At 37.8% G+C, this 26,213-nt stretch overlaps 3 protein-coding genes across 3 annotated transcripts; 2 read left to right on the forward strand and 1 right to left on the reverse strand.

Annotated features, from left to right (window-relative positions):
* Positions 1–329: 329 nt before the first annotated feature.
* LOC113764679 (queuine tRNA-ribosyltransferase accessory subunit 2-like) lies at positions 330–5,800 on the forward strand. Its single transcript, XM_027308646.1, is given in 13 exon segments — positions 330–580; positions 813–889; positions 892–921; positions 924–976; positions 1,115–1,273; positions 1,719–1,812; positions 2,785–2,855; positions 3,669–3,720; positions 4,029–4,077; positions 4,157–4,294; positions 4,407–4,526; positions 4,604–4,742; positions 5,065–5,800. Coding segments are annotated over 12 exon segments (1,185 nt in total). The 5' UTR covers positions 330–374; the 3' UTR covers positions 4,740–4,742; positions 5,065–5,800.
* Positions 5,801–7,618: 1,818 nt separating this feature from the next.
* LOC113764852 (MLO-like protein 1) lies at positions 7,619–14,663 on the forward strand. The gene is made up of 14 exons (XM_027308882.1): positions 7,619–8,100; positions 8,335–8,392; positions 8,559–8,809; positions 9,104–9,220; positions 9,323–9,383; positions 9,757–9,851; positions 12,122–12,196; positions 12,287–12,375; positions 12,981–13,030; positions 13,138–13,178; positions 13,510–13,719; positions 13,799–13,866; positions 13,964–14,024; positions 14,162–14,663. Exons 1-14 carry the CDS (start codon positions 7,972–7,974, stop codon positions 14,468–14,470), a joined length of 1,614 nt encoding a protein of 537 aa, XP_027164683.1. The 5' UTR covers positions 7,619–7,971; the 3' UTR covers positions 14,471–14,663.
* Positions 14,629–20,063, reverse strand: LOC113764854 (serine/threonine-protein kinase rio2). Its single transcript, XM_027308883.1, has 13 exons — positions 19,678–20,063; positions 19,560–19,647; positions 19,422–19,468; positions 19,178–19,248; positions 18,889–19,002; positions 18,596–18,771; positions 18,423–18,511; positions 17,847–17,964; positions 17,458–17,531; positions 17,279–17,326; positions 16,589–16,757; positions 16,201–16,290; positions 14,629–15,267 (listed from the first exon to the last, which is right to left on the reverse strand). Exons 2-13 carry the CDS (start codon positions 19,641–19,643, stop codon positions 14,971–14,973), a joined length of 1,377 nt encoding a protein of 458 aa, XP_027164684.1. The 5' UTR covers positions 19,644–19,647; positions 19,678–20,063; the 3' UTR covers positions 14,629–14,970.
* Positions 20,064–26,213: the final 6,150 nt, after the last annotated feature.

Consider the following 26,213-nt stretch of genomic DNA (forward strand, 5'->3'; position numbering starts at 1 on the left):
CAAACTATAACTACTTAAAAAATTATAAGTAAAATTTCATTTAAGAATGCGATTGTAAGCATATGGTTAGTAATACTAATTGAAAAGCAAGGAAATAGTGGCATGAGAAGAAGGGCCAAGAAAACAGAAGAAGAAAAAGAAACTGAAATAGACAAAAGGCAGATTTGGACACAAAAGAAGGGTCTAGTGCGGATTAAATAAAGCTCAGTGGTGCAAATTGCAATTGGGTGCACAGTGAAAGCGGGTTTGGTGCAAATAACTCAGACAATTGAGTTAAAGCGCGCGAAGCAGAGAGCGACGCTTTGAAATTGTAAGAACAAACAAAAATAGTAGCAGCACTACCGGCGCTGGAGCCGGAGTTGTAGAAGAGAAGGATGAAGTTCGCCGTCAATAAGGGATGGAGCAACGGAAGAGCCCGGTCAGGGGTTCTGCAGCTGGGCAGCTGTCCTTTCCCAATTCAGACTCCCGCTCTGCTCCTCACAACCCGCAAAGGCCTGCCCGCTTTCATCTCTCCGGACCTCCTTACCTCCTCTCTTCCTTCTCCGGATTCTCACCTGCTCCAGTTCAGCCCGCTTCACTTGTAAGCGCTTGGCCCAAAAAAAAAAAAAAGATTTTATTTACGCTCAAAAGAAGCAAAATTTTTGTCTATGAGATGTTATCTTGTCTCTCGCGTACCAGGTGTTTGTTGTCTGGTCTGTTCTGTGCTGGAACCTTATACCAGCCAAGCCAGCACTAAATAGTCTAATACTGCTAACTAGTTTTGTATGATTCAATTCATGCTAGTAAGTACAGCTGCCGTGTTTCTTCTCCAGCTTAGAGGGTATTTCTCCTAAAACAATATCTAACATTGGAGGACTGCACCAAATGCTTAGTCTGCACCAACACATATTCGCGGCGTACCGCGGGATTCCATCATTGCCCTTCTGAACATGACAGCACTAACAAATATGGAGCGTCTTTCCAGACTCCTGGAGCCGTCTTCTGGTTATTTCATTTCCCCTTAACCTCCTTTTTTCTTTTTAAATGTTTGAGTTTAATCCTTTGGAGTGTGATGGTAACGTTTCATGCTCTGAGAATCTGTATAACGAGTTCTGCACTTTCATGAATGAATCAGATAAAACCTGCAGAATACGTGGAACTTGTTTCTTCAATGAAGCCTGACTTTTGGGTCACTTTGGCTGATGAAGTTCCTGCTTGGGTTTCTGATAAGAGGAACAGAACCTCAGTTGACCGCACTCTGAGATGGCTCGACGATTGCCTTTCACTCAATAAGGTTAACCCCCTCCCCCGCCTGCCCCCCCCCCCCCCCCTCTTCCGGGGTGTGTAGCTTTGTGTACTGATTGCTAACTGGTAATAGATGTTAACTTGTCAAGAGCTTAGGGCATTTAGGTCAAACTGATATCTACTATGAAAGTCAATCCAACTCAGATGGACCATTAATTCTTGCACAGCCAAAATGTAATTCAGGGGATTTCTAATGGTGCTCAGCTGCTTAAAGGAAAGTGAGGATTACATGGTTTTGAATTTTATAGGATCCATGCTCAGGAGATTATTTTTTGTGCACATTTGTAAGTTCATATTGATCATTTCATGGACTGGTAGAATTCTCAACTTTCTACTAGAGATGCATTTATTCGTACTATAGGAGTTTACCCAGAAGCTATTTTTGTTATAAATTTCTGAAGGCTTACCAGGTTGCACATTAATTATCACTGCAGACAGGTACTACTATTTTTGGATCCATTGTAGGAGGCTCCAGCATTGAAGAACGGCATCGGTGTGCACAAGAAGTTGCACAAAGAAATGTATCAGGTCTGGTCATTTTACTAGTATCTTGTTTTATGTTTGTGTCCTGTTTCAAGTTATTAGCTTACCTTCTGAGCTAGTATCTTTTATTTTAGACTCATTTCAATGGTTGTTTGACTTTGCAACAACTTTTGAGGCAGAGTGGTGATAACATTGGCTTTGTCCTCCCTTTATAATCGTCCTACATTTGCTGCTTCATATTCAGCAGACTTTAAGTGCTCTCGAACCCCTTTACTATGTGGAGTTGAATCTAAATTGTGCTCTTTAAGCCGGAATCTCTGACAGGAATTGCGAATTCCTGGTTTTTTAAACAGTCTATTGTTCCTTTATATTAAAATTCTGGAATTTGAAAATTTCTGGGATTTCAAATCCTGATTGGAATACAAAATCCTGTCTAATAAAAAAAAATAAATTTAAAATTAAACATTCTATGTTCTTGAATTTCAAATTCAAAAGCTTGTGAAAAGAACAAAACCTTAAATATCAACTCTTTTTCAATTAAAACTTCAAAGTAAACATCGACTCGAGCTCTAGCAGTACCACAAACTCTAATACAAGGTCTAGCCGTGTTTCAAGTACATGACTCTCAGTGGAGTGTAGCATTTAAGAGATCTTCTGTAGCCCTTTCCCACAAAAGAATTGCAGGGTTTATTGGGCTTGGTTTGTTGCTTGAAAACCAGTACATAGTCCTATAAGCTTAGGTTATAGAAAGATGAGATTTAAGTTGTTTCAGGCACTAGAAAATTTTATTTGAAATCATTATGGTGTGTTTAAAAAAAGGGGACAAACATACTGATCTGTCTTCCTTTCCATCTGGAATACTCCAACTTAGGGTTATGAATTTGGTGTCATGAATAGTACAAACATTTTTAGAGTGCACGATGCTTTGTGGATCTTAGTGAGGAAACAGAGACTGGAACACTCGGATTTCAAATTTCTTGTCAATTCTACAATTAGAATATGAAAATTGGCTTGCAGGATATTGGATTGGTGGGTTTGGGCTTGGAGAAAGTATGGACGAGCGGGCTGCTCTTCTCACTGCTGTTACGGTAAGACTTAAATCTAGTGCTAGAAACATCATTTCATATCCTGATTTGTCTACGGTGATGTTGGCTATTTCCTTGATTCAATATGATTGTTTAATTGGAAATATGAGATAATATTTTGCAGTTACTAAAGGTTATTAATTGCTGGAATACTTATGCTTTTGCTTGTCTGCCTTTATTAAAGGCTCGTTATCCAATAATGTAAGTACAGGTTTTCTAGAGATTCCCAACATGCTGCTTTAAGGATTTGTTGATGCTAGCATTGTATTGACTTTTATTTCAAGAAGTCCATGGGAGACTATGTGATTGATGGAATGGTAGCTCAATTTATTTCAAGCATCACTTTGCACCAGATATCATTGAAAGTGCCTGTTGTGACACAAAATCTGATGATTGGAAGATATTCAGTGTTTGCTAATGTCATTCTTGAACCTGAATTAGAAAGCATTAATTGTTCATTGTTGTCTGTGCATCATGTGTCAATAATGGAGTCAGACTTGCTTTCTTTCAGAGGTCTTTAATCGGCTGATGTGTCGAGTTAATCAGCTCAAGTTCTGCTGTGATCGCAAAATTTGAAGAATTGAGCATTGTTAAAAAGGAGTATTGTAGATTCCTATGGGAACTAGATTATACGTAATCCATTAGATATCAATTTGGTGTAAGCATTAATTTCAAGTTAGTCCAGTTGAATTACTTAAGTTAATCCTATGCTCATCATTGATTTAGTTTATCTTGATCCTTTTGCATAATGTGATCAATTGTGAGAATGATGTTTACATTTATCTGTTGGTTTGGGCTTATCATCAATGGACCCAGGACAATTTACCAGAGGATATGCCAAGGCATGTCTCTGGACTTGGACTTCCAGGTAAGGGAAATTATTTCAAACCCTTAACTTCTTTTTTCTTTTTTTTTTTTTTGGGGGGGGGGGGGGGAGTGTTAAGGGTGGGGAGGGGTGTGCATGATGAAAGATTTTGTTTGAAGCCTCATGTTTGATCAAATGATGAGTTAAAGAATAAATTAGTTTTTTTCTTCATCAACTGCTTAATCATATTGCCAGTCCTAAAAATAATCTTTCTTAAAGGATCATGTTAATGTTGCGTTCAATGGGACTTTTGTTATGCTTTGAGCATCTGGGATTGTGTGTTGTTCAGCAAAGCTATTTTCTGTCAACAGAGGAGGTGTTGCAGGGAGTTGCTGCAGGCATTGACCTATTTGACTCTACGTATGTTGGTAGTTTAACATTCTTGAACATTTTACTGGCTACTCAGGAAAGTAACTAAAAGCTGTCAGGGTTATAACAGGTATGTTTACCATCTTACACTTGGTGGATTTGCTCTAACCTTTCCTCTTGAGAGAAATAAGGGTGACAATGCCGATTACCAGCTAAGTGATTCGGGAGGTGATGACATGAAGATCAATCTGAAAGCTACTATATATAGGTAATAACAGATCTGGAAACCTCTGGATGCTTTCTGCTAGTATTTAATATATGTTAGTTGAGCATGCTGAGACAAGTATCATGAGGTGTTCTTCCTTTTTTCCTTTTGACAGGAAAGATACATCACCAATTGTTGAAAGCTGCAACTGCTTCACATGCCAGAATCATACAAAGGCATATTTGAATCACTTGTTCAATGTTCATGAAATGTTGGCACAAACTCTATTGGAGATGTATGAATTCTCTTGGAACCACTGTTATTTCACTGTCATGTACTTATCTAATATGATTATCTCTGGCTGTGTTCCAGACACAACACACACCACTATCTGGGATTCTTCTGCTCAATTAGAAAGGCTATTGAAGAAGGCAAGTTTGAGCAATTCCGGAGGAACTTTGTTGAAAGTAGACGTGAATGTCTCTTTGCTGCTGCATCGAGTGATTAACTTGTAAGTTTTTATATGAGATTCAGACAACACTTCAACGTAGGCATTTTTCTTTAAAGAAACATGCTCCTTCTGTAGATGAGGAAGAGTACAATGAACGTTGATTGACCTTCTTCTTGTACCAATTAATTCACCGTCTATTTCTTCTTTTCATTGGCAGCATGGTATTCAGACCCTTTTTTCTTTTTTTTTTTGAAATCTGAATTTTGGTTTGGCGCAACAATTGCTCGTGGTGGTGACTTGTAAGGTATAGAAATCAACAGATCTGTTGACATCGGGTACTTAATTTGTGGTGTTAGTGATCTATTCGTGCATTGGTTTGCAGGAGATCAAATGAATTCATTCTGGACTCTCTGATGATGTTGTTAATACTTTTGATGACCAAATGGAATGTGCTATTTTTTACGAGGAAATGTTAAGCTTGTACCGGAAAGAAGGGAGGTGGATTACCAGTTACTGGTTTTGAGCGATTTTGTGGTGTTGACAGTTATGGATGCCGTGAACGGTGCTAGTTATGGATGCAGTGGATGGATTTGTAAGGAACGTTTCCTTGCATGCTTGTTAAGTTTTTGATTTGGGGGATTGAATTTCATAAATTTTCTTAACTTTCTGGACTCCTCTATGAAGTCCTCTTCGTGTTGAAAAACCAGGAGTAGAAAGAACAAGAGACAGCTCTCAGATATATACTACATACGTTGCTTGTTCCTCACCAGTCTGGCGGTGGTTGGAATTATGAGCAACAGAGTACGAGGCAGGCATGTCCATGGTACCGGGTGCAGGACGGGCACTCACAGAACAGACTCTTGGGTCCAAAAGGGCAGGGGCGGCTTGACTGCGTATCGAGGGACCGGACTGGTATTTGCTTACGTTGAATAGTTTGAGTGAGTCTTTAATTTGTCACTTCATTCCGACCAAATGTTTTTATTTTCTTTTCTTTTTTTCCGTCTGAAAACCCTTGAGGTTGACCAAGAAAACATGTGCTCGTGACCAGATCATATTGGGCTGCATGCTTTGCAGTCATGTCCGCACGTTCATATTGTGTTGTGGTAAGGTATTAATCACTTCGATGAGTGGTTGAAATAGGTGGGTAGGATACGAATATGAGCATTTTTTTGGGTAGCTTTGAAATTGTCTTTGATTAAGATAAGGAATAAAAAGAAAAAGACGACACTGGACACTGCAGCTCTCCGGATTCGGCAAAGTCAGAACAGAAGCAAAGACTTTACAATCTTCAACCTTGAATGGCTAATACAAAAGTAGTAATATTGCTGGTATTAGTAATAGTTTAATTAGTATTAGTACTACCACCTTAGTAGTTCCGCGCCTCCAGACGAAGTCTCTCTCTTTTTTTTTTTTTTTGTAAAATATTTATATAATCTAATTTATCCTATTCTATACGGTGGAAGAATTAAAGAGACTGTGAAAAGGAATAGCAGAGATAGTCAAATCTGAAATCACATTCTAGATGAAGGCCTTTTGGATTTGTTGGGGGGTGGGGGAATGTTGAAATCAAGCCAGGCCAAAATATCTTATTGTAGGACTATAAGTCTAGTTTACTTGTATTGACTGACTTTTCTTCAAAGATTTTGGAGCAAAACATAAATAAGATGAGTAGGATGTAAAGTTAACAAGGACTTTAATTTGCAGATTCTTTCTGTAACTTATTTGACATAGGAACCAGTCATCTTTGGAGTTTGGAATTGGAACGATTTCAGGTTAGCTGAAATGAAAAGCTCCCTGAATTTGGTGTCTGTCTTGGTAGTAAAAACATGCGTGCAATTATGCACCCAGAGCTAGCAGAAGCAAAAGGGTGATTATATTGAAATCCTGTTGGCTTAAGAACCAAAGAGGATGCTACAGTAGTAGTAACAGTCAACCAACTAAAATCACGGCCACATCTTCAGGGGACTGGACCGCAGAGGCCTCATTCTCAGACCCCGCGGGGTGGGTTTGACTATCGCGAGGACTTGAAATTTTGAAAGCAATTTTTCAAAAATAAAAAAATAAAAGAAATTGTTACGTTTTTATGTGAATATATTTTTTAATCATCTTTTTACTTCACATATAACAAATCGCTACAGTAATTTTTCTACAAAAAATTTAGAAAAATGCAATCCAAACATACTATACATCTTTTTGGGAGGGGAGGGGGTGTTATCAATTTTATGAATCCGGTATCAATTGTCATTTTCATTCGTATAACGGTCACCGTCCAATCCACCATCACTGAACAATATTAATACTAATAACAATAACAACAATGAGGAGTACATATGTTATGTAGTAGTAATAATTATAAGTAAATCTTATATACACTGACAGTGTATACACAATCACGGTTGGATGCATGACACATGAGTAAAATTTGAAATTTAAATTTAAATTCGGATGAATTGTCATGCATCCAATCCAATGGTGATAATGAGTATTTATACGCTGTCAGTGTATAGAAGATTAATCCAATAGTTATTGTCCTAATAAAATTATCAACAAAATATGAAACGCATAAACCGCTCTCCAACCATTTCCCAGAAATATTATAATTTAATTTATATGTATTAGCGTGGATGCTAGAGGATTAAATCTTAATTCCGACTCTCAATTCAGGAGTATTAGTACTAGAGCAACCTCAATAATACTTATTAGTATTAGTAATTTAGTATTAGAGCACTATTAGTACTTAATAGTAGTAATAAATGAAACCTTTGATGATCATGCAACTCCCTCACGAAACAGGGTCGAAACGCAGAGATTTGTCGTCCTATATATGGTCCCACACGCTCCTCCTCTTCTCTTCTCTCCCCTTTTTTTTTTGGTAATAAAAGGGACAAATTGCCGAGTTATCATCTCATCTTATGTACTATATTGCCGAGTTATTGGATGATGATGATATCAACCTGCGTGTTGAAAAAATGAATACTACTAGTTTACGACTAGTTGAAGTATTTCTTCCTCTTATTAGTAGTAATCATCTAGTTACATATAATAGTAGTGAAAAAGACAAACGAGACATATACTACTGGTATAATTAGCTAAGAGGAGGAAGGGAAGGAAGAAACAAGGAAGGAAAGGAGGGGAGTACTGGTGGCGGAGCTTGGATCAATTGCTAGTAGTTGGTGGCCTGAGCCTCTGAGAGAGAGAGAGAGAGAGGGGCATATAGCCTAACTAAAAAGTAGTAATATATACTAAGGAAGGAAAGAAGGATACATCATCAATATTGAGAATATCGATCATGGCAGGAGGAGGAGAAGGAGAAGGAGTTACCTTGGAGTATACACCGACGTGGGTGGTGGCTCTGGTGTGCACCGTTATAGTTGCCCTCTCTCTCTTTGCCGAAAGGGTCCTTCACTATACCGGCAAGGTACCTCCTACCTATTTCCTGCCTGCCTGCCTCCCTGCATAATATACTACTCCTATTTCCCAGCTAGCTAGATAGCTCTAGCTAGCTGCTGCTCATCCAACCTTCCATTCATCATTCATCATTCATTTTTTCTTTCATGATACAACATTGGTCGCATTCGTGGGCTAACTAACAAATTCTTCTTGATCGGTTGGTGAATGGTGATGGATGGTTCTCTTCCGCGTACGTGTGCAGTATTTGCTGAAGAAGAATCAGAAGCCGCTGTATCAGGCCTTGCTCAAAATCAAGGAAGGTCCGCCCTCTGCATCACCTTCCATCTCTCTTTTTACATGAATGATATCACCACGCCACACCACGCCATTCTGCTAATTTTATGGAAATGATCGTGAATGATTGATTGATGACTCTTCTTTTTTTTTTTTTAACGATCATCTTCTCTCCTGGGACTCGGCCTTCAGAGTTGATGCTACTGGGCTTCATATCTCTCCTTCTCACTGTGTTCCAAAGCAAAATTAATGAGATATGCATCGACAAGCACCTGACCGACGACTGGCTTCCCTGCAAGAAGAAAGATGATACCTCCTCCTCAACCACTTCCCACCTCCAGACTACCTCCGCCTTCTTCTCCTCTCTCCTCCCCGGACCAGGAGGACTCCACCGCCGCCTTCTGGCTGAGGCATCAACTACTCAAGGCTACTGCGAAAAAAAGGTACTGCCCTGCTAACTACTGACCTTGTTGCCCGCCTAGCTAGCTTATTCATTCTCTTTCGCCCACCGACTTTTCTCCTCAACTTTCCAGAGGAAGTTATTATGCTTCATTTCATATAGTGTAAAACAGCTAAACATATGCCACTCACTCTCTCTGTTGCTAATTGGGAAATCTTCTGAAACTCAATTTTAAGCCCCGCTCTTTCTTTTGCCAGGTTCTGGAATTTCTGCATTATCATCCATCAGACTTTTAACTCTAAAATTTTCCTAACCACTTTCTTGCCTTTTGCATCAGGGGAAGGCACCGCTGCTATCTCTCACAGCTTTGCATCATCTTCACATCTTTATATTTGCACTGGCCGTTTCTCATGTCATCTTCTGTGCGCTAACAATTCTATTTGCCAGTGCAAAGGTATGTAACTTCAGGGCAATTGATCACGAGATGGTAGTATTATTTAAACAAGTTTCTTCATTAATTATTTGTTATCAATTTTATTTGCTCTCCAAACTGCAGATCCGCCAGTGGAAACTCTGGGAAGATGCTATTCAGAAAAAGGAAGATGACCCTGAGCAAGGTACTTGAATTTCTTAGTACTGCTTCAGCTTTGGATTCTCCTCCCTGCACTCTTGGAATCACTAGTCATCGCATATCCAATGTATATCCAATGCATATTGGCACTTCAATTTGGTACTTATAAGCCACTTGAAACAAGTTTCATGTACTGATAAGCAATACATGTTGCAACAAACATCCCAATCAGTGTCACCTCATATGACAGGCACAATTTCACCCTGTGCAAGGTCTTCATGGGCCGTGCTTCCATTCTGTCTCAGCATATGCTTTTGGGAAAGCAATAATATGTTTTACTCAAGTCGACTGATTATTTCTCACCTACCAATATTCAATTTAAGTTGCAATCTTGGGAACTGAAGATGTTTCTTATGCAGCTGAGCGGATGAAATTTACCCACGTCCAGGAACATGACTTCATCAGGGACCGATTTCTGGGCCTTGGAAAGGACTCGGCTGCACTTGGTTGGGTGGTAAGTTGAAGTTGAAGAATTATGTCTGATGAAACTTATGTTGCTTTCTTGCTAATTTAACAATATAAAACAAAAAACAGTAAAATGGCAACAAAATTGTTTCCTTTATCGTAGATTGTATGTGTACTTAGTGTGCTAGAAACAATTTCACTCTTCCAAATGTAGTTCTCCTACGCGATTTGGCCAACCTTATGCATTTCAATGACATTGTGTTTGGATGGAAATACGGAATGGCAGGAAACATCAATGCAGTAACAACTGTTGGTTGTCTATTGCATTGAGAGACTTCCAAAATTAATCAGATAGAAGTTAGAAGGAAAGAAACCTGACAGATAACTGGCGAAGTAACATCTGTTGTCCATTGCCTATCTTCAAATGTGATCTAATGAGTTATATACATATTCCCAGCGCATATAGTACATATATCAGAGTTTTCTGCTGTTAGGTTGTAAATAAAAAGTCTGCTGATTTATTTATTCTGTGCATGACCGTCCTCATGCTTCACATGACTTTCGTTATATGATTTCCTCTAATGCTTCATGTTGAACTACAAACTGGCTTGATCTTTGATCTTAACATAAAGGTTGGATTTAAGCATCACCAGGATATAAGGTAGGGGTATACGTTGCCCAAACTCATGGCTCCTCTTGCACTGTAGACTACATGATAAACTTTAAAAAATGTATAAGTTGAAAGTAGACCAAGTATCTGAGCCTAGTTTGCCACCAGATGAACTGCTTTTGTAAATTTGTCCAAGGTGAAGCAGCACTTGCAGGTCTGCCATAGCTTAGCACTAATTCTCTTGATACAAACAGAAGTTCACAGTTTTCTGTTATGCAGAAAGTAACACAATGCTCTAGTTTGGTGCCACTTTCAAATTACAATTCCGATGATCACACAAATGAATATACAGGGCTCAGTTTACACAGATGCTTAGTTCCCTCTCCTAGTTATTCTCTTGGTTAGTGTAGTTCTGAATTTTAATCACTAAGATTACCACTTCTGAGTTTTGAGGAAATACCCCCATCATTACTGTTACTGAAGTAGTGGACATCCCAGTCATTTTTGTTACTGAAGCAGTAGACCCCAAAAATGCCTCATGTACAAGAACCCAACTTTATCTGAAAAACTGGAGCCGTTCACTCTGCACTTTCAAGGCATGTGCGGAACAACATAAACTACTGATTACCCTAACTGAAAGACATTTTCATGACTCTATGCCGGTTGTACCTTATGGTTCTTCACAATTAGCAACAGGATTATATTATACTATTTTTTTCATATAAGTTGAAGTAAAGACAAAATGTTTAATCCCAGAGGCCAGGAGGACTTCACAGTTTGGTCTCTACTCATTTCAATCATGAACATATAAAAAGTCACCTGCTTTTGATCAACAGATATCAAAATCAAAATGAATAGAAGCCACAATACTTCTGTAAAGGGGTTCATAGGACGGAAGTACAATATCTTTCTGAACCAAAGCATTTCCACGACGTCTAATTAGAAATTGTTTCCAACCTGGTTTGCAGGCTCCAGGTTCTAGCAGTATTTCATTTTTCTTTCAAGGCCTTTTCCGTGGAGACAAGATGCTCATGTCCTTAGATTTTCCCTAATTGTTGCACATGTACCTTGAAAACAATTCCAAAAGTGTGAGGCCAATGGGAAAACTCACATTTCAGGGTTTAGAAAGTTTAGATGTATGAAGTCTCATTTCAAGTATCCAGAAAGAGAGTGGGTTTGTTTTATACCTTGTTTTCATGATATTGTTTCTGTGGTTGGTGTTGGGATATCAAGTGTGAATCAATATCCCACATCGGAAAGAGATGAGTAGAATGAGGAACATATAAGTGGGAATGATCCATAAACCCAATGCCTTAAGGTTTTGGGTTGGATGTGGTGTCAAGCCCATGGTTGTGGTTCCCATTCTAGCTCATGGTTAAATTCTCCCCGAGTTTGGCTCTCTCAGAGCCCAACAGTTGGAACATTTGATGCCTGGATCAAAGTGGAAGAAATTAACTTGCTGTTGTGAGAATGCCTGGCGTCTAAGCCTCAAGGCCACATGCATCAGAATAAAAAATATGAGAATCAAACCATTATGGCTTCCAAATTCTGGGCCTAAACCGTTATTTTCCTGTTTGAATTTAATTTCCTCAAGATAGATTCATTTTTTCTTTTCTTTGTGGCTTTTAAGGTGATTAGAAGTTTCAGATTGTCCTTTCTAACTGAGGAAATCAAGTTCATTAACATTTTAATGTTTCCTTCACCTGCAGGAATCCTTTTTTAAGCAATTTTATGGGTCAGTTACTGAATCGGATTATACCACTCTGCGATTTGGCTTCATTATGGTGAGTTGAAGTATACCATAGTCTATACTTCTAAAGTTAACTTCTGTTTCTGTACTCATTCACTAACTTGTCTGATGTCCTAATTGCTAGACTCATTGTCGAGGAAATCCAAAGTTTAACTTTCACAAGTACATGATACGTGCCCTTGAAGCGGATTTTAAGAGAGTTGTTGGAATAAGGTAACTCCAAACTAAGCTCATTGCACACCATATGTGTTGAAAACAGACCAGGTAGCTCTTCAATACTTGCATGATATTTTCTTGTACACCATTTTGATATGAGCAGCAACATGGTGCATAAAGCTGCAAAACTTTACTGATGGGAAGTTAATTACATTCAAATTTTCTATTATCTTGATTTTCAAAATGCAAGTGATTCATTGGCAACTACATTAGTGCTGAAGTTTCGTGGTACAACCTTAAAAAAGGAACGTATTGGCCCCTTTCTCTTCTTTCTTTCTCTCATTGCTTCGCTCCTTCAGTACCTTTTGTTCTTATCCTCTCTTTGTACTTGACTTTTTCTCCATCATTTGATTCGGTGGACAATGAAAGCATTTCTTTCTCTCTTCTATGTTGTTATGATTTTTTGAAGGGGCAGCTCCTTATCTTTTGTTACCTTCCTCCAGAATTGAATCATGTTCTGGCACTTGAGTGATTTGATCAAGCTTCAGTGATTTGGTTACTCTTCTTAGTCTAGCATGCACAAGAAGTGCGTTTGAACTTTAGAATTGATCATTTTCTCTTCTTGATGGATCCTACTGACTCTGGACGTGTCTCAAATGCAGCTGGTACCTTTGGCTATTGGTTGTCCTCTTTCTTTTGCTGAATGTGTATGGTGAGATGATTCACTTAATCCCCAAAAAAACTCACCTGCTCATCATTTGATGTGAAGTGTGAAAAATGATATACTGATTAACAAGAATTCTCATGCATCTCCTGCAGGTTGGCATACATATTTTTGGATATCATTTATTCCCTTCGCTGTAAGTATACACTGCTACTGCTACTGCTACTGCTACCTACATAGATAAAGAGCATACAAGAATTAATATCTCAAACTAAAAAATGTTTTTTCTCTTTGAAGAAATGAGATGGCAACGCATTTGTTGTTTGACACATTTATGGACGCTCGAAAATTTAAAAAAAAAAAAAATTGTTCTTTTTCAACTTGGTGAAGCCTTGAGTTCCTTGATCTCCATAAATCCAAGTCAATCAAGTCCCATCAAAATTTTGGATACCATGTGTAGATGACATATGGTATTTAACTTGTCTTCTTTGCGGTAAAGTGAGATAGATATCCTATGAACTTTGCAGCTGTTGCTTGCTGTGGGCACCAAACTAGAGCATGTAATCTCACAGTTAGCTCAAGAGGTCGCTGAGAAACATGTTGCAGTTCAAGGGGAGCTGGTAGTCAGGCCTTCAGATGATCACTTCTGGTTTAACCGCCCAAAACTTGTCCTTCATCTGATTCATATCATTTTATTCCAAAATGCCTTTGAGATTGCAATTTTCTTCTGGACGTGGGTAAGGAAATCATCTCGTTTTTCAATGCTCCTTTTTTGCTCTGCCCCGTCCTAAAAAGAAAAGATTTACCAAATGACAGGCTCAGTATAAATTTGATTCTTGCATCATGGGAGCAGTTGGTTATGTCATCCCAAGACTTGTTTTAGGGTGGGTATAATCACCGCCTTTCAATCTCTTTCTAGTTGGGATGAAGAGTGTAGGAAATGTTATTAATTGAAGCTGCTAATGTTTCTTGTGTATGTAGGGCGTTTGTGCAGTTCATTTGCAGTTACAGTACATTGCCTCTGTATGCAATTGTGACACAGGTTAAGCAACGTTTCATCTAGGCTTCTGTGGTTGGTTAGTGGAGTCCATTGACAAAGATCCACCTATCTGACATGTTTTTCTTGCTGTTTTTCCGGGGGAAATATATATATATATATATATATATATATATATACAGATGGGAAGTACATTCAAGAAAGCTATCTTCGAGGAACACGTACAAGAAGGACTCGTGGGTTGGGCTCAAAAGGCAAGAAAGAACAAGGGCATGAGGAAAGTGGTGAATGCCTCTTCCACACAAGTTGGTCCCAAGGAGTCTCCCTCTGTAGAGATGACACAAACACGGAATGAGTCGCCGAGTAGAACTCTGCTGGAAAAGAACATTAATAAAGCTGCCGGAGAAATCGAGCCTGCAACTGAACTGAATGAAATGCCACTCCCCTCAGCGTCTGACATCAGACTTGCTGATGCAAATGACTTGCGATAATATGACAATTGCAGAATAGGTGTGATATCTTGCTCCTTTACTGTCATATCTTGCTGCAATTGTTAATTGTGAATTGCGGCTTGTACTACATTCCTTGCACTTTTGAGGGAAGTTGCAGCTTGTTCTAGCATGCAGTATAGCTAAAATTCTATAATCCCTTTTGGAACCATTCCCTCAAATTTGTATTTCTAGATGATAATAGTTCTCTTTATTTCAAATGTGTAAAACTGTAACAATCTATGGGCCAAAAATACTTGTTTTACCATCGGACGGTGAATTTAAACATGGCAGGCAGATACCAAACAATCTAACTCAAAACTAGAACGAATAAATTACTGGGCAGCATTAACACTACTCCTAGCTCTTCTTAGCCTTCAATTCTCGGGAAATACTCCACGGGAAGAGGTTCTCATCTCAGGACTCGATTGAATCCAGCCACCGTCAAAAGCAATTCCATCTTCATCTTTACAAGGACTTCTTGGACGAGTCTTGTGCAAACTTTACCAGTTGCCCAATTGCTTTTGAATCTTAGAATTGTGAGAGGACCGACCTCCCTTATCTTTGTAAGAATTTCTTGATGTAAAATTCTTTCTTCCCCCTTGCACTGCTTGAATGGCCCGCCTTCTCTGCTTATTGAGACGTTTTGTCAGTTCAGGCTCATTCTCATGCTCAGTTTGCCTGTCCTCCTCAGGAACAGTTCCAAGATCATTCAGTCCCTCATTTTCAGAAACAACATCCTGTTTCATTTCTGTATCTTCCTTAGAAGTCTCACCCTGTTCAACTGGATTACCTTCCTCCTGCAATAAAATTATTCTTTGCTCAAAAGACAAGTTTCTAAATCAAGACTGATATCTTGAATGTCCAAGAAAGCATTTAACAAGTAACACAAGTCAAAGTCAAAGGTTGAAGGGCGCTAGTTACTGCTTGTATAGCTTCCAGTTAATTCAGATGCTGGCACTACTAATACGATAACCAACATGACATCTATTATACTGCAAAAGCCTGCTAGATGACATGGTCAAATCAAGTATAGTAACGACTGACAATTGAACAAAAGGTATCTGTTATGTGATCTAATCCACATGAAAATGAGACGCTATAATTGAGGATATGCTTCCAATTTCACTAGGAATCATGATGACTAAACTAGTATTACTGAAAGCACTAACATCAAATGGAACTATAAAAAAGTCTATGATCATGGTGCCACAGCAGAGATTAACATATAATTTCTCTATTACCCAATAAGATTAAATCAGGACTTCCCACACATCCCTAGAGTAGTGCTGGATAATTTTCTGATTGGCCTTTTAGTCGCTAATAAAATTTTGATCCTAAATGATCCTGAGCCAAGTATCATCCCCAGTTACTACAAGTTGAGAATGATATTCACAGGTTAATAATTGCTGACATGTTACAGCTTGATAGCTACACAAGGCAAATGAGTTGTAACAGCAGCAAGTAGGAACCAAACTATAAACTGAATTTTAGGAACATTTTTACTAGTTGAGTTCGAATACAAAATCTGCATAAAGACCCATTACTTCCGGCCTGTTTACATCTAAATGATATATTTTGCCACCAAATTCCAACTGATGTTACAAAGTTCAGGTACTCTAAAATATAAACCAGAAAACCTTGATTTGAAAGTTTTCCTTGATCAGCAAAATCATTAGCAATCAAGAAATTTGTTAAGAAACTACCATCAACAAGCTCAAGGAATCAAATACCTCAAAGTGTCCTTCATCTTTCTCAATGTGCTCATCTGCACTTTCTGTGTCATCAGAATCCAGATCCTTCTCAACATCATCTCCTGTAAACTGCAATATTATGCATTACATATATGTAACCCAAAATCAGTCAGTATCACGCATTTTGTACAATCAATGAGTTCAAAAATTAATGCCAAGGCAGCAATCAAGAAGCCCTAACATTCAACTCGATTGTGGTATAAATCATTAGTTTATGTTGAAACCACATATCAAACTTCAAAACCGCACCAAGCCTCCAGAGATTTTTGTAGTTACCTTAGGAGTCTTAATTTTTGTAATTTCTAATAAAGAATGATCATTTATTGAGAATTTCATCATTCACAAAATGGCAAAAACCGATTCATACCCGTTCAATATCATCCTGATCCTTTCTAGTGAAGCCACTTGCAGAAAGTTCCTTGTCTAAGAAACCAGTAACTTTCTTAATATCAGCAAAGCTAGGCCTGCCAACTTCCTCTGAGTCTACCTTGGAATCATCCGAATGACCAGCATTTTCCTCGAAAGACAGGTTGAACCTGCAGCAGTTTACCAGAAAAGGAAGTAAGACAAACGCATTAACAATTATGCCAGGTACGAAAAGATAAAAGATAAGCTAAATAATGATATTAATGCAACACAGAAAAACCTCTGACATAATGAGCCCTAAGAAAACTTTGATAAGCCATCACTAAACCATTTTATTTTTGTTTCTTGGATAACAGATTTCTAAAGTTTAGCTTCTAAAGTCATTTTTTCCAACAGATTCCTCCAACTCCAGCATCAAATGAATTAACATGACCATATCAAAAAACATAATCCCCTAATGCTACAACGTTGTTGGATATCATCGTATAGCCTAATTTCTATTTGCAGTTGCAACCCCATAATTATCTTGTGAGCAATCAATTAGCATTGGCTATATCAGCACATCAACTAAGTCACCTGGTCAATATGCCTGAAGTTCAGTGTCCAATTGTACACACTGCCAGTTTGTTTAACTTTCCAGTCAGATTTCTAGCCATCAAACTGTCAATGCTAGCAGAAAAAATTCACTAACCTCTTACTGAAAAACTTGAAGATACATTCTACATCACGATCAAAGTACCTGAAAGTTGGAACTCTTATAAGAAACAATGATGACAATTGACAGTATTTAGAGAATGAAATGATGCAACAAGCAAGGGGGACAAAATAAAAAAGACAAGCTAGAGTGTACATCAGTAGCAATAAACATACATCTGAGCATTGTGATGAGAGACTGACACCATTTGTGGGAAATCAATCATTGTCACCTTTTCATCATCATCAATCTAACACAAGCAAAACAGCAAGGCTAAAGGCAAGGCAAAACACATGTGGAGCTAGAAATAGAAGTGCTATGTTCAGTCACAGCATTGGAATTACCTAATTATCTTGACAAGTAAAAGAAACCTTTTCTTTTTTGGGTAAGCAAGTTGCCAGAAATATAAGTGGTTAAGTAAAGACAGTTGAGACAGACAGGCACCTTAACAGCCCATCAGAAAAAGAAAATTCAAAAAAAAAGGAGACTTCTTTTACTTTTTCCCTTTTTCTAATGAGTACAAATGACAAATATTGCACACGTAATATAATACTTATCAGCATACCATGATGTTGAATTCGTTAAAATCGCAGTGAATAAGCCCATGCTCAGCAAGACGAACAACAAGGCCAATAATCGTGTCAAAAACCGTATCTGGGTTCTGCAGTTCCTTAACCTGTACACTACATTACAGCAGGAAATAACGTTTAACTGTGCCAGAAAAGCATCTTGCATGAAATCTAAAGGTACACAAATAAGGGATACTTAAGAGAAAAGATGCTATTGCAGCAGATACCCACTAATTCTTAAGTTTCAGCAGAACATTCAATAAAAATTCCATCCTGATGAGTAACGCCTAACGGAAATTATTCCTGACACGTGCCAGCCCAGACTAGTTGAGCAACAGAAGTTTGGTCCATAAGGGGAGAAGCTTTCCATGTATTCTAGTTGATATTTTAAAGTTTTGCCCAAAAGTTAAAACAATATGAAGCTAAATTCAGCCTAGACTGACAAACAAACTTGGGTTAGCCATGAACACTGCAATCCTACAAGCATAAGCTTATATTGGAGCTACTAGTCTTAACATGAAAGTAGAAAGTTCATCTTTTTAAAGTATTTGCGGTTATTGGTAAGCACTTACAGTGGGTATCCTTGGATGAGTGACATAACAACACAGTGTCTGTTGCTATCTACTGCAAGTGGAACAGGAAAGCCATGTTCTTCCAAAGCCTGCTCAGTCAAACTATCAGCTAAATGTCACAATCAGAAAAGCAGAAAGCAACAAGCAGAGAGAGAGAGAGAGAGCTGAAGAACCTTCATGAAGGCAAATTCCTTGAGAGCAGCAAGGCGCGACAAATAGAGCCAATTATAACTACTGCGATGCTTCAAATAATCACGCTTAGACTTGACAGCTCTAAAAGATACTCTACCAAGTCTGTGCAGCTTCATTGCAAGGACGGTGCCATCTTCCTTGGCCACCTCAAAAATATCTTCAATAAGGGGACAAAATGTTTCAACAGTCTTTGTCAATACATTGAGAATGAGAGCAGTTAAAACTCAAGATACGAAGGAAAAGTAGGGATTTTTAAGTAAAGAAACAAAGTTACCAGACTCTTTGCCGACACCAATTTGACGACCAATGGCAGTGAAAACTCCCCGATTAACCAAGGTTTTGATAGCGAGGAAATCATAACCGAGGTAAGTGAGTCGAAAGCCATCATCTAACACACATCATAGAAAAGATAATGACAAATCAGATTATTGTTGTTGTACAATTTAATCAAGATTTTTTTTTTTCAGGAAGCACAAGGATTTACAAATTTATATAACTCAGTGGGCATCAGAATGACAACAATCGTGGAGCTGAAGTAAGAAGTAGGGTGGGGAGGAACATACATTTGGAGGAGTCATGGTGCAAGAGCTTGTGCTTGAGCAAATTCTTCAAGACCTTATAAGTACCTCCGTGCCTTTCAAAATGCAAAAGTAAGAAGGAATAGTTTCAGACAAAGCAGAAAGCTAAGGCGCAGAAAAGAGTTGAATAACACATAGCAGGTGAAATTTGTGAATATAGCCGTAAGTGTGAAGTGAGAAACGAGAACAGTTGTAGTATAGAAAAGGGAGCGAAAAGATGGGGACTTACTTGAGGGAGGCGATTCTGTCAATGAGCTCTGAGGGAACAATCTCGTGCTGAAAATATAACAGAAAGAAAGCAATTTAGAAAAGAAGAAGCAAAGATGAATAAGAAGCCGAAGAGAGAGAGAGAGAGAGAAAGAGAGACATTGCGCATTCCCATTTCGACGGCGGTGAGAACCCTGAAATCATCCTTGGATAGGTACCTCAACACGTCCACATCCAACTTCATCCCTAAACCCTTTTTTTTGTTTTCTTTTCTTTCTTATTACTTCTAGTAGTACAGCAGCCCGGCTACTTTTAATATGGAAATCAACAAAAAGAATAACAGGCGGAGGCGTGGGCGGTGGACGCCTGGAAGGCCGGTGGTTGTGGTGGAGAGGGTACTTTTTAAGCGAGTTTAACCTGTCTCTGGATTCAGTTGAGTTGAGGATGATGATGGCGGCTTGCTTGCTAGTGCTGGACGGACTTTGAGAGAAGAATTATACACTTGACTTTTTAGGAGTTAGGAGAAGAAGACCAAACCCAAACCCAAACCCACAGCTGCTTTATGTTAAACTGTTTGCTGCTGCTGCATCTATGATCTTACAAGAAGAAGTCGGAGGGACTCAGGAATCAGGAATACTCGTTGAACATTACACTGAAAGAAAAAAAAAACGCACACACATACACACACGGGTGGTGTTGAGCTCGTAAACCTAAGAAGATGAAGAAGCATAACTGTTTTGTTTCGCTATTTTGACCTTGGGCCTGGCCTGTCTATTCTTATCTGGACATCCTCCACCCCAACTCTAAAATTTTTAGGCTTGGATGGATGGACCCATCATCTCAGTTAATGGGTAATACTAACAGAATAAGTATATATGTCGTGTCGAGTTCAAGTCGAATCAAATCGAGTAATCAAACTTGAGTGGAGTATAGAGAAATTCAGCGCATCAAAGTGGCTCGAACGTCTATGTGCGCATGTGTATATAATTATAGCGAAATTCCAATTATATTCCTAATATTTTTATTATTTATTATGCACAAATGACTATTTTATTTATTTTTAAAAAATAGAACAATTATTTTTACAATTTAAAGCTCAAATAAGCTCGACTTCTAGCTCAACAAGGGTCAAATTTGAGATCGAATTGAAACTCGAGTTTTACATTGAAAACTCATCAAGTTCGACCTCGGATTCGAACTTAGTAAAATTCGATCTCAGTTCGACTAAACCAAAATTCGACCCGTCTCAAACTCAACTCGTTTGCGGCATTAGTCACGTCAAATTGAGCCCTATGGAATGGTCTTTCGCTCCCGGCCTTGGCTTTAAGTTGGGATTAAACAAATTTGCTGCTGCAAAGTGGAAATTGGAATGATTTTTTGAATTATACGACCTTGCTTTGAGTTTACAAGTTAACCAAACCTCAATTGAAATCTGACCGCTGTATGAAAGTAAATGAAATAAAGAGATTGAAATCATATATATGATCACTTGTGTGTGAAAAATACTATGCTCTTTTAATAACATTATTAAATGTCAAATTTGTTGCTAATTCTAAGGCTGAAATATATAGCAGTCTAGAACATAGCATCAAATTGCTCCATCTCAAGTTCAATCTCAAATTTGTTGCTAATTCTTAAGGCTTAAATAGAATTCTAGAACAGAAAATCAAATTGATTGAGATCCCAAGTTCAAATTCAAGTCTGAACTACAAATAATCTTCGATTGAAGAAAAGTTTAAACTTTTGATTGTAAATTTAACGACAAACAAAAAAAAAAAATCAGTTTGGAATTCATTAATCCGCGTTTCCTCCACGTTTAGATGTCAGATTCCACAATTTTGTTCGTTTCCTTCCGATGTTGAACAGTAAAGGACGAAAGGCCCCTTTTCCTTGATATTTCATTTCATCCTGCTCCCCCCGCCTATCTTCAAAACAACATCCCTTTCTCTTGATTTTGCACGGCACAATTATAAAAATTGCTACTACATAACATATGTATAAATGATAGTAAGAAATAAAAGAACCGTGTTGTATTTCTGTGAATATATATTGAGTAGACAAAATTTATGAGATGGACTGACTAATTGGAATTGGGGGAGGGGAAAGTTGAGGATGGAAATGGAATGATGGGATGTGGATGTTTGGGGTTTTTTTTTTATCCTGAAACACTACTGTGGATTTACAGATATGCGTAGGAGGCATCCCGAGCGTTATAAGGCATAAAAGCCAAGACCATGAGCAGTCCCATAATGCAGATTGGAAGCAGAAGCAGGAGAAATGGTGGAGGCGGCAGCGGTGGAAGGACGAGAGGCAGCAGCAGCAATGACGCCGTCAGGCAAACCAACAGAAACAGCCCCTGGAAGCTCAGATAACCGGAGCTGCCGGAGAACACCTTTTTCCCCTGCTGGGACAATGACCGCCTGTATTCGGTTCTCTTGTCTTCCGTCGTCGTTCCATTCATCATCTTTTTCACAGGGAAAGCATTAGCACCCCAGCCACCGGTATTGATATTGTTCCCAGCAGCAGCAGCAGCAGACGTCGTTACATCCATGAAACTGCCGCCGGCCGAATACAGATGATGATGATGATGCCGAGGATGATGGTCTTGGAACAATCTCAAGTCTCTTGCTCCCTCCGAAGGCCGCCGCCCTCCTTGTTCAACACTACCCATTTCCAACATACAACACAAGCGACCAATTCAGTAGTATCAAGCAGCAGCAGAAGCAGCTTCGTCTTTAAAATCTCAATGCGGGACAGATTTCCTGATAATTGCCAATTAAGTTGATGATTGCTTATTCCTAATATCAGTTGTTGATTTGGCTGACTATTACTTTATTCTCCTTCTTGCAGTACTCTGAAACGAATCTCTTCTGATATTGAGAAGAGCCCAGGAATTGAGCAGCAGATGCAATAGAACAAGAGGAGGAAAATGATAAAATGGATCCTCAATATCTGTTATCTCTCTCTCTCCCTCCCCAACAAATGTCCAATTTGAAGAGGAGTTTGATAATAATAATAATGTATGGAATAAGCTATTTATTCGGGGATAGGGAATTGTTGGTATGGGAGGAGAAAGAAAGAATGAGGAAGAATGTGATCATAAGGGATGGAGGAAGGAGGAAAGTTAACGCAAGTTATTTGAAGAAGGGAAGGGGTACGGTACATTATCAGGGAAGGGAAATCAGGGGGAAGATGGGGTGGTTTCTGGTTTGAAAGGTGGAATGAATCAAGTTGGAATGAGAAATCGTGAGATTGGATTTCAGAAACCTGCCCTCAATTTTCTGACGATTTCACTTGGAACCCATAAGCTTTATAAGAAAAAATCACTTGTCTTCCTTATTTTCAAATTTTTGTAAAATTATATGATTAAAACGGTGTAAGATTAGGAAGGAGAAATTATTTCATTCCAAAGTTGCCCTATAGTTGTGGTCCTATAGTTGTAATGACAAATCAATTTAAAATAGCTTGACAAATCTTATCGATGATTTGGAGACAACTTTTAAATTTAACAAATTATAAATAACTAAAAACTATTTGAAAATATCTTTTTTTTCGCCTTCTAAACATCTCAAATAAGTTTTAAATGTAATGTTAAACATTGATCTCTTTTTCTAATTTTCAAGCCATGGATCCGGATAAATAAGAATTAAAGATTCTAAACGACTTACTATAAAATTTATTAAATCAGCTCAAAACAATTTACATAAAAGAAAGGTTTTTGATTCTCATTTAGTAATCTAAAGGCACACAATAATAAGCACATGGATAAAATGAAAGTGAGCCCAATATTGAAGTTTTAAAATCATAGCTAAAACCCTAAATTGCAACACTTTTGCTGAAGAAATCTACAATTTTTCCAAAAGAATAATAACAATAATAAAATTGGGTTTATGTTTTGTTATGTGACTTTAGGGGACAAACCCTAAAGGGAAAAAATTCTGGCAAATAAACTTTTATTATTTGTTTGTACTTTAGAAAAATATGATGTTTCTTATTATTATTTGTTTGCACATTAGAAAAACATACCGCTTATGATTGTGACTGTTATATCATGTCTCTTTAAAGAAAGATACATCTCCGTGCCTTTTGTCCTAATTTTTAGCTTTGTTTATCATACTTACAAATTTTTTTTTTTTTAAAAAAAAAAGAAAAGTAAGGCAACAAAAGGGTACTGTTGGAAAGAAATTATTTTCTCTTCCCTAAGATAAGTATTTATAATTTGAATCGGTTTGAGAATGTTACAAAAATTTGAAACTAAGGGAGGCAAGTAATACTTTTAAAACTTTAAGGATGCCAAGTGAAACTATCATAAACTTGAGGGGAGGTTGAATTGTAGTACTAAATTATATGATTCGGTGCAGGATATTTGTGGCATAATCTATGTGGAAAGAGACCAAGAAAGATAGAGAGGGGGAGAAAAAAGAGGAGGATTGGGGGGAATGGGTTGGGTTCAGTGAATAGCAACAAACAAGTGGGGGCTGCTCATGTCCAAAGACCAAGTTGATGTTTTCTCGGTTGGAAACTCGATGGGATGTACGCCCAAGGCCAAAGGTTCTTCTCCCCTGGACATCAGCAATCAAACTTCCCATTTTTTTTTCCCTATGCATTCATTCATCGCTGCTTTCTTTATTGTTGTTGGTGCCGTTGCGCAATCTTTTCTTTCCCCATCTTGCTACGTTACTCGGCATCTCATCACTCGTTCCATCTCCCCCGCCCCCACTACACACAGTACTACGTCTTGGGAGAGAGATATGTATCTATGTATGTATAAATATATATAGAGAGAGAGAGAGAGATCCCGCTCCCAAGTTCCAACAAGACGGACCCTCCCTTAATTATCGATTCTTGGAATCAAATCTAGAGTTCTAGAGTATTAGTAGTAAATACTAGTACTACACTATAATATTCTGAGTAGTATAATCTTAGGAGCAAGTATAGTCCACAAAATGCTAAATACTACTGAATTGATGGTAATATCTAAAGGTGTCAAAATATGTGACATGTGCGGGTTTGGGTTAGTTAAAATGAGTAATGGGTATAAGTGAGTCAGTATATTTATATTCATTTAATTAGATGGGTATAAATAGATAAGTCGAAAAATGAGTTAGGTAACCCAATTACCCATTTATAACCCGTTTATTTGAAATTTTTATAAACTCATTTGAATTCATTTTTGCAAAATAAGTTATCAATTTATACCACCTTTTGCACCCATCATTAGTTTTAAATATTTACTTATAATGCTCAATAAAGCTAATTATCAATTTTTTTCCATTCGTACTCTACGTCGCAAAATTATATACTATTTAATAATTAAACAATAAGAACATAAAAATTTGAACTAAGTACTATGAAAGCTAACATAAAAATTTAATCCAACAACTTTGAACCCCAAGCATTCTTTTTTCGTGTGCAAATTTAAAATTTCATTTTGGAAAGGTAGGAAAAGATGATGTTAAAACTTGTCATAAATTGGTAATACTGAAAAATGAGTAAGGTAACAAACTACGAGAAAATAAAATGATAAGATAAAACCAACAAATAATAATAATAATAATAATAATAATCAAGCAAAAGTAGTTAACATTATGATAAAATGAAGAATCTAAAAAAAAAAAGTGAGAGAAGAGAGGATGCTTGAGGGAAGACAATTCTAAATGGGTTAATTGGGTTTGATGGGTTACCTAATAATACCCATTTAATAATGCTTATTTAATAAATAAGTATTATTGGATAGCCCATTTATACCCACATGTAAAATTTTAAGATATCCATATCCATATATTCGGCTCTCTCTTTAGCCTTATGTCTTATCCTTAGGAGGCCAGCCTCCACTAGCAGGTTTTTTCACAGATACTCATAATTGTTGTTATAATTGAAATGGAGAGGAATTTTTAACTCAATATTGATGTATCAATTTGTATTTTCTTACTTATATCATTAGGAAAAGAAAATATCCAATTTTGAGATTCAAACCGTTCATGAATTCGTAGTCATCAAAGGTCCAGCTGATCACAAAGCCTGTATTCCGGCCAAAGTAATATGAATTAGACCCAACACGATTCAAAATAGAAAAACTTCAATCATTTCAATTTATTTGAATGGATGGGCACGAATCGAATAAATTTAGTAGTAATAAGTAATAAGAGAGAACATGGTGAGTAAATTTTGTCTTGCTGGGGGACGGCTGGCTGTGGCACTGGCATGATCTCAAGTCATCGGTCAAACGAATCCTGCATATCGAGTTAGTCAGGCCGCATGCATCCGCCCTTCCATTGAATTTACCCATCCGTCTCACAACAATTACTAAGTACTTACTAAAATTCACTATTGTCGATTCCCTTCCACGTTAATGTACTCGTGCGTACGTAAGTAGTCCCGGCAGCCACCTTTGCATTAAAGTATTTATTTATTGACCAAATCCACAACCGATCGATCATCTTTCTCCGGAGTCAGTCTACTGAGTCGTGCGTCCGTCCGCCAGTCTTCAAAATATGTTGGCTATTACTGGATAGTCTCGGAGTAATCTAATTAGGTTTAGAGGTCGTGTGTTCGAATCACCCCTCTATCGCTCGTATGTTTTTGGAGGCGAGATGCATAGGTGCAGGGAGATTAGTCTGTCAAAAAGTTGGAATACTCTCTGTGTTGAAAAAAAATGTTACTGCCATTTGTTAACCAATTAAACAGCAATTAAAGCTAAAATCTTTTTGTTTAAAACATTACACAACAGCTATTTCATTTTTTTGGGAAGGAATAAAATAAACAGAAACCAAAGAAAAAAGATATACGGGTCTTGAAGTTTGGTAATTGATGA

The sequence above is a fragment of the Coffea eugenioides genome, chromosome 3 (genome assembly GCF_003713205.1).
Source record: "Coffea eugenioides isolate CCC68of chromosome 3, Ceug_1.0, whole genome shotgun sequence".
Taxonomy (NCBI): domain Eukaryota; kingdom Viridiplantae; phylum Streptophyta; class Magnoliopsida; order Gentianales; family Rubiaceae; genus Coffea; species Coffea eugenioides.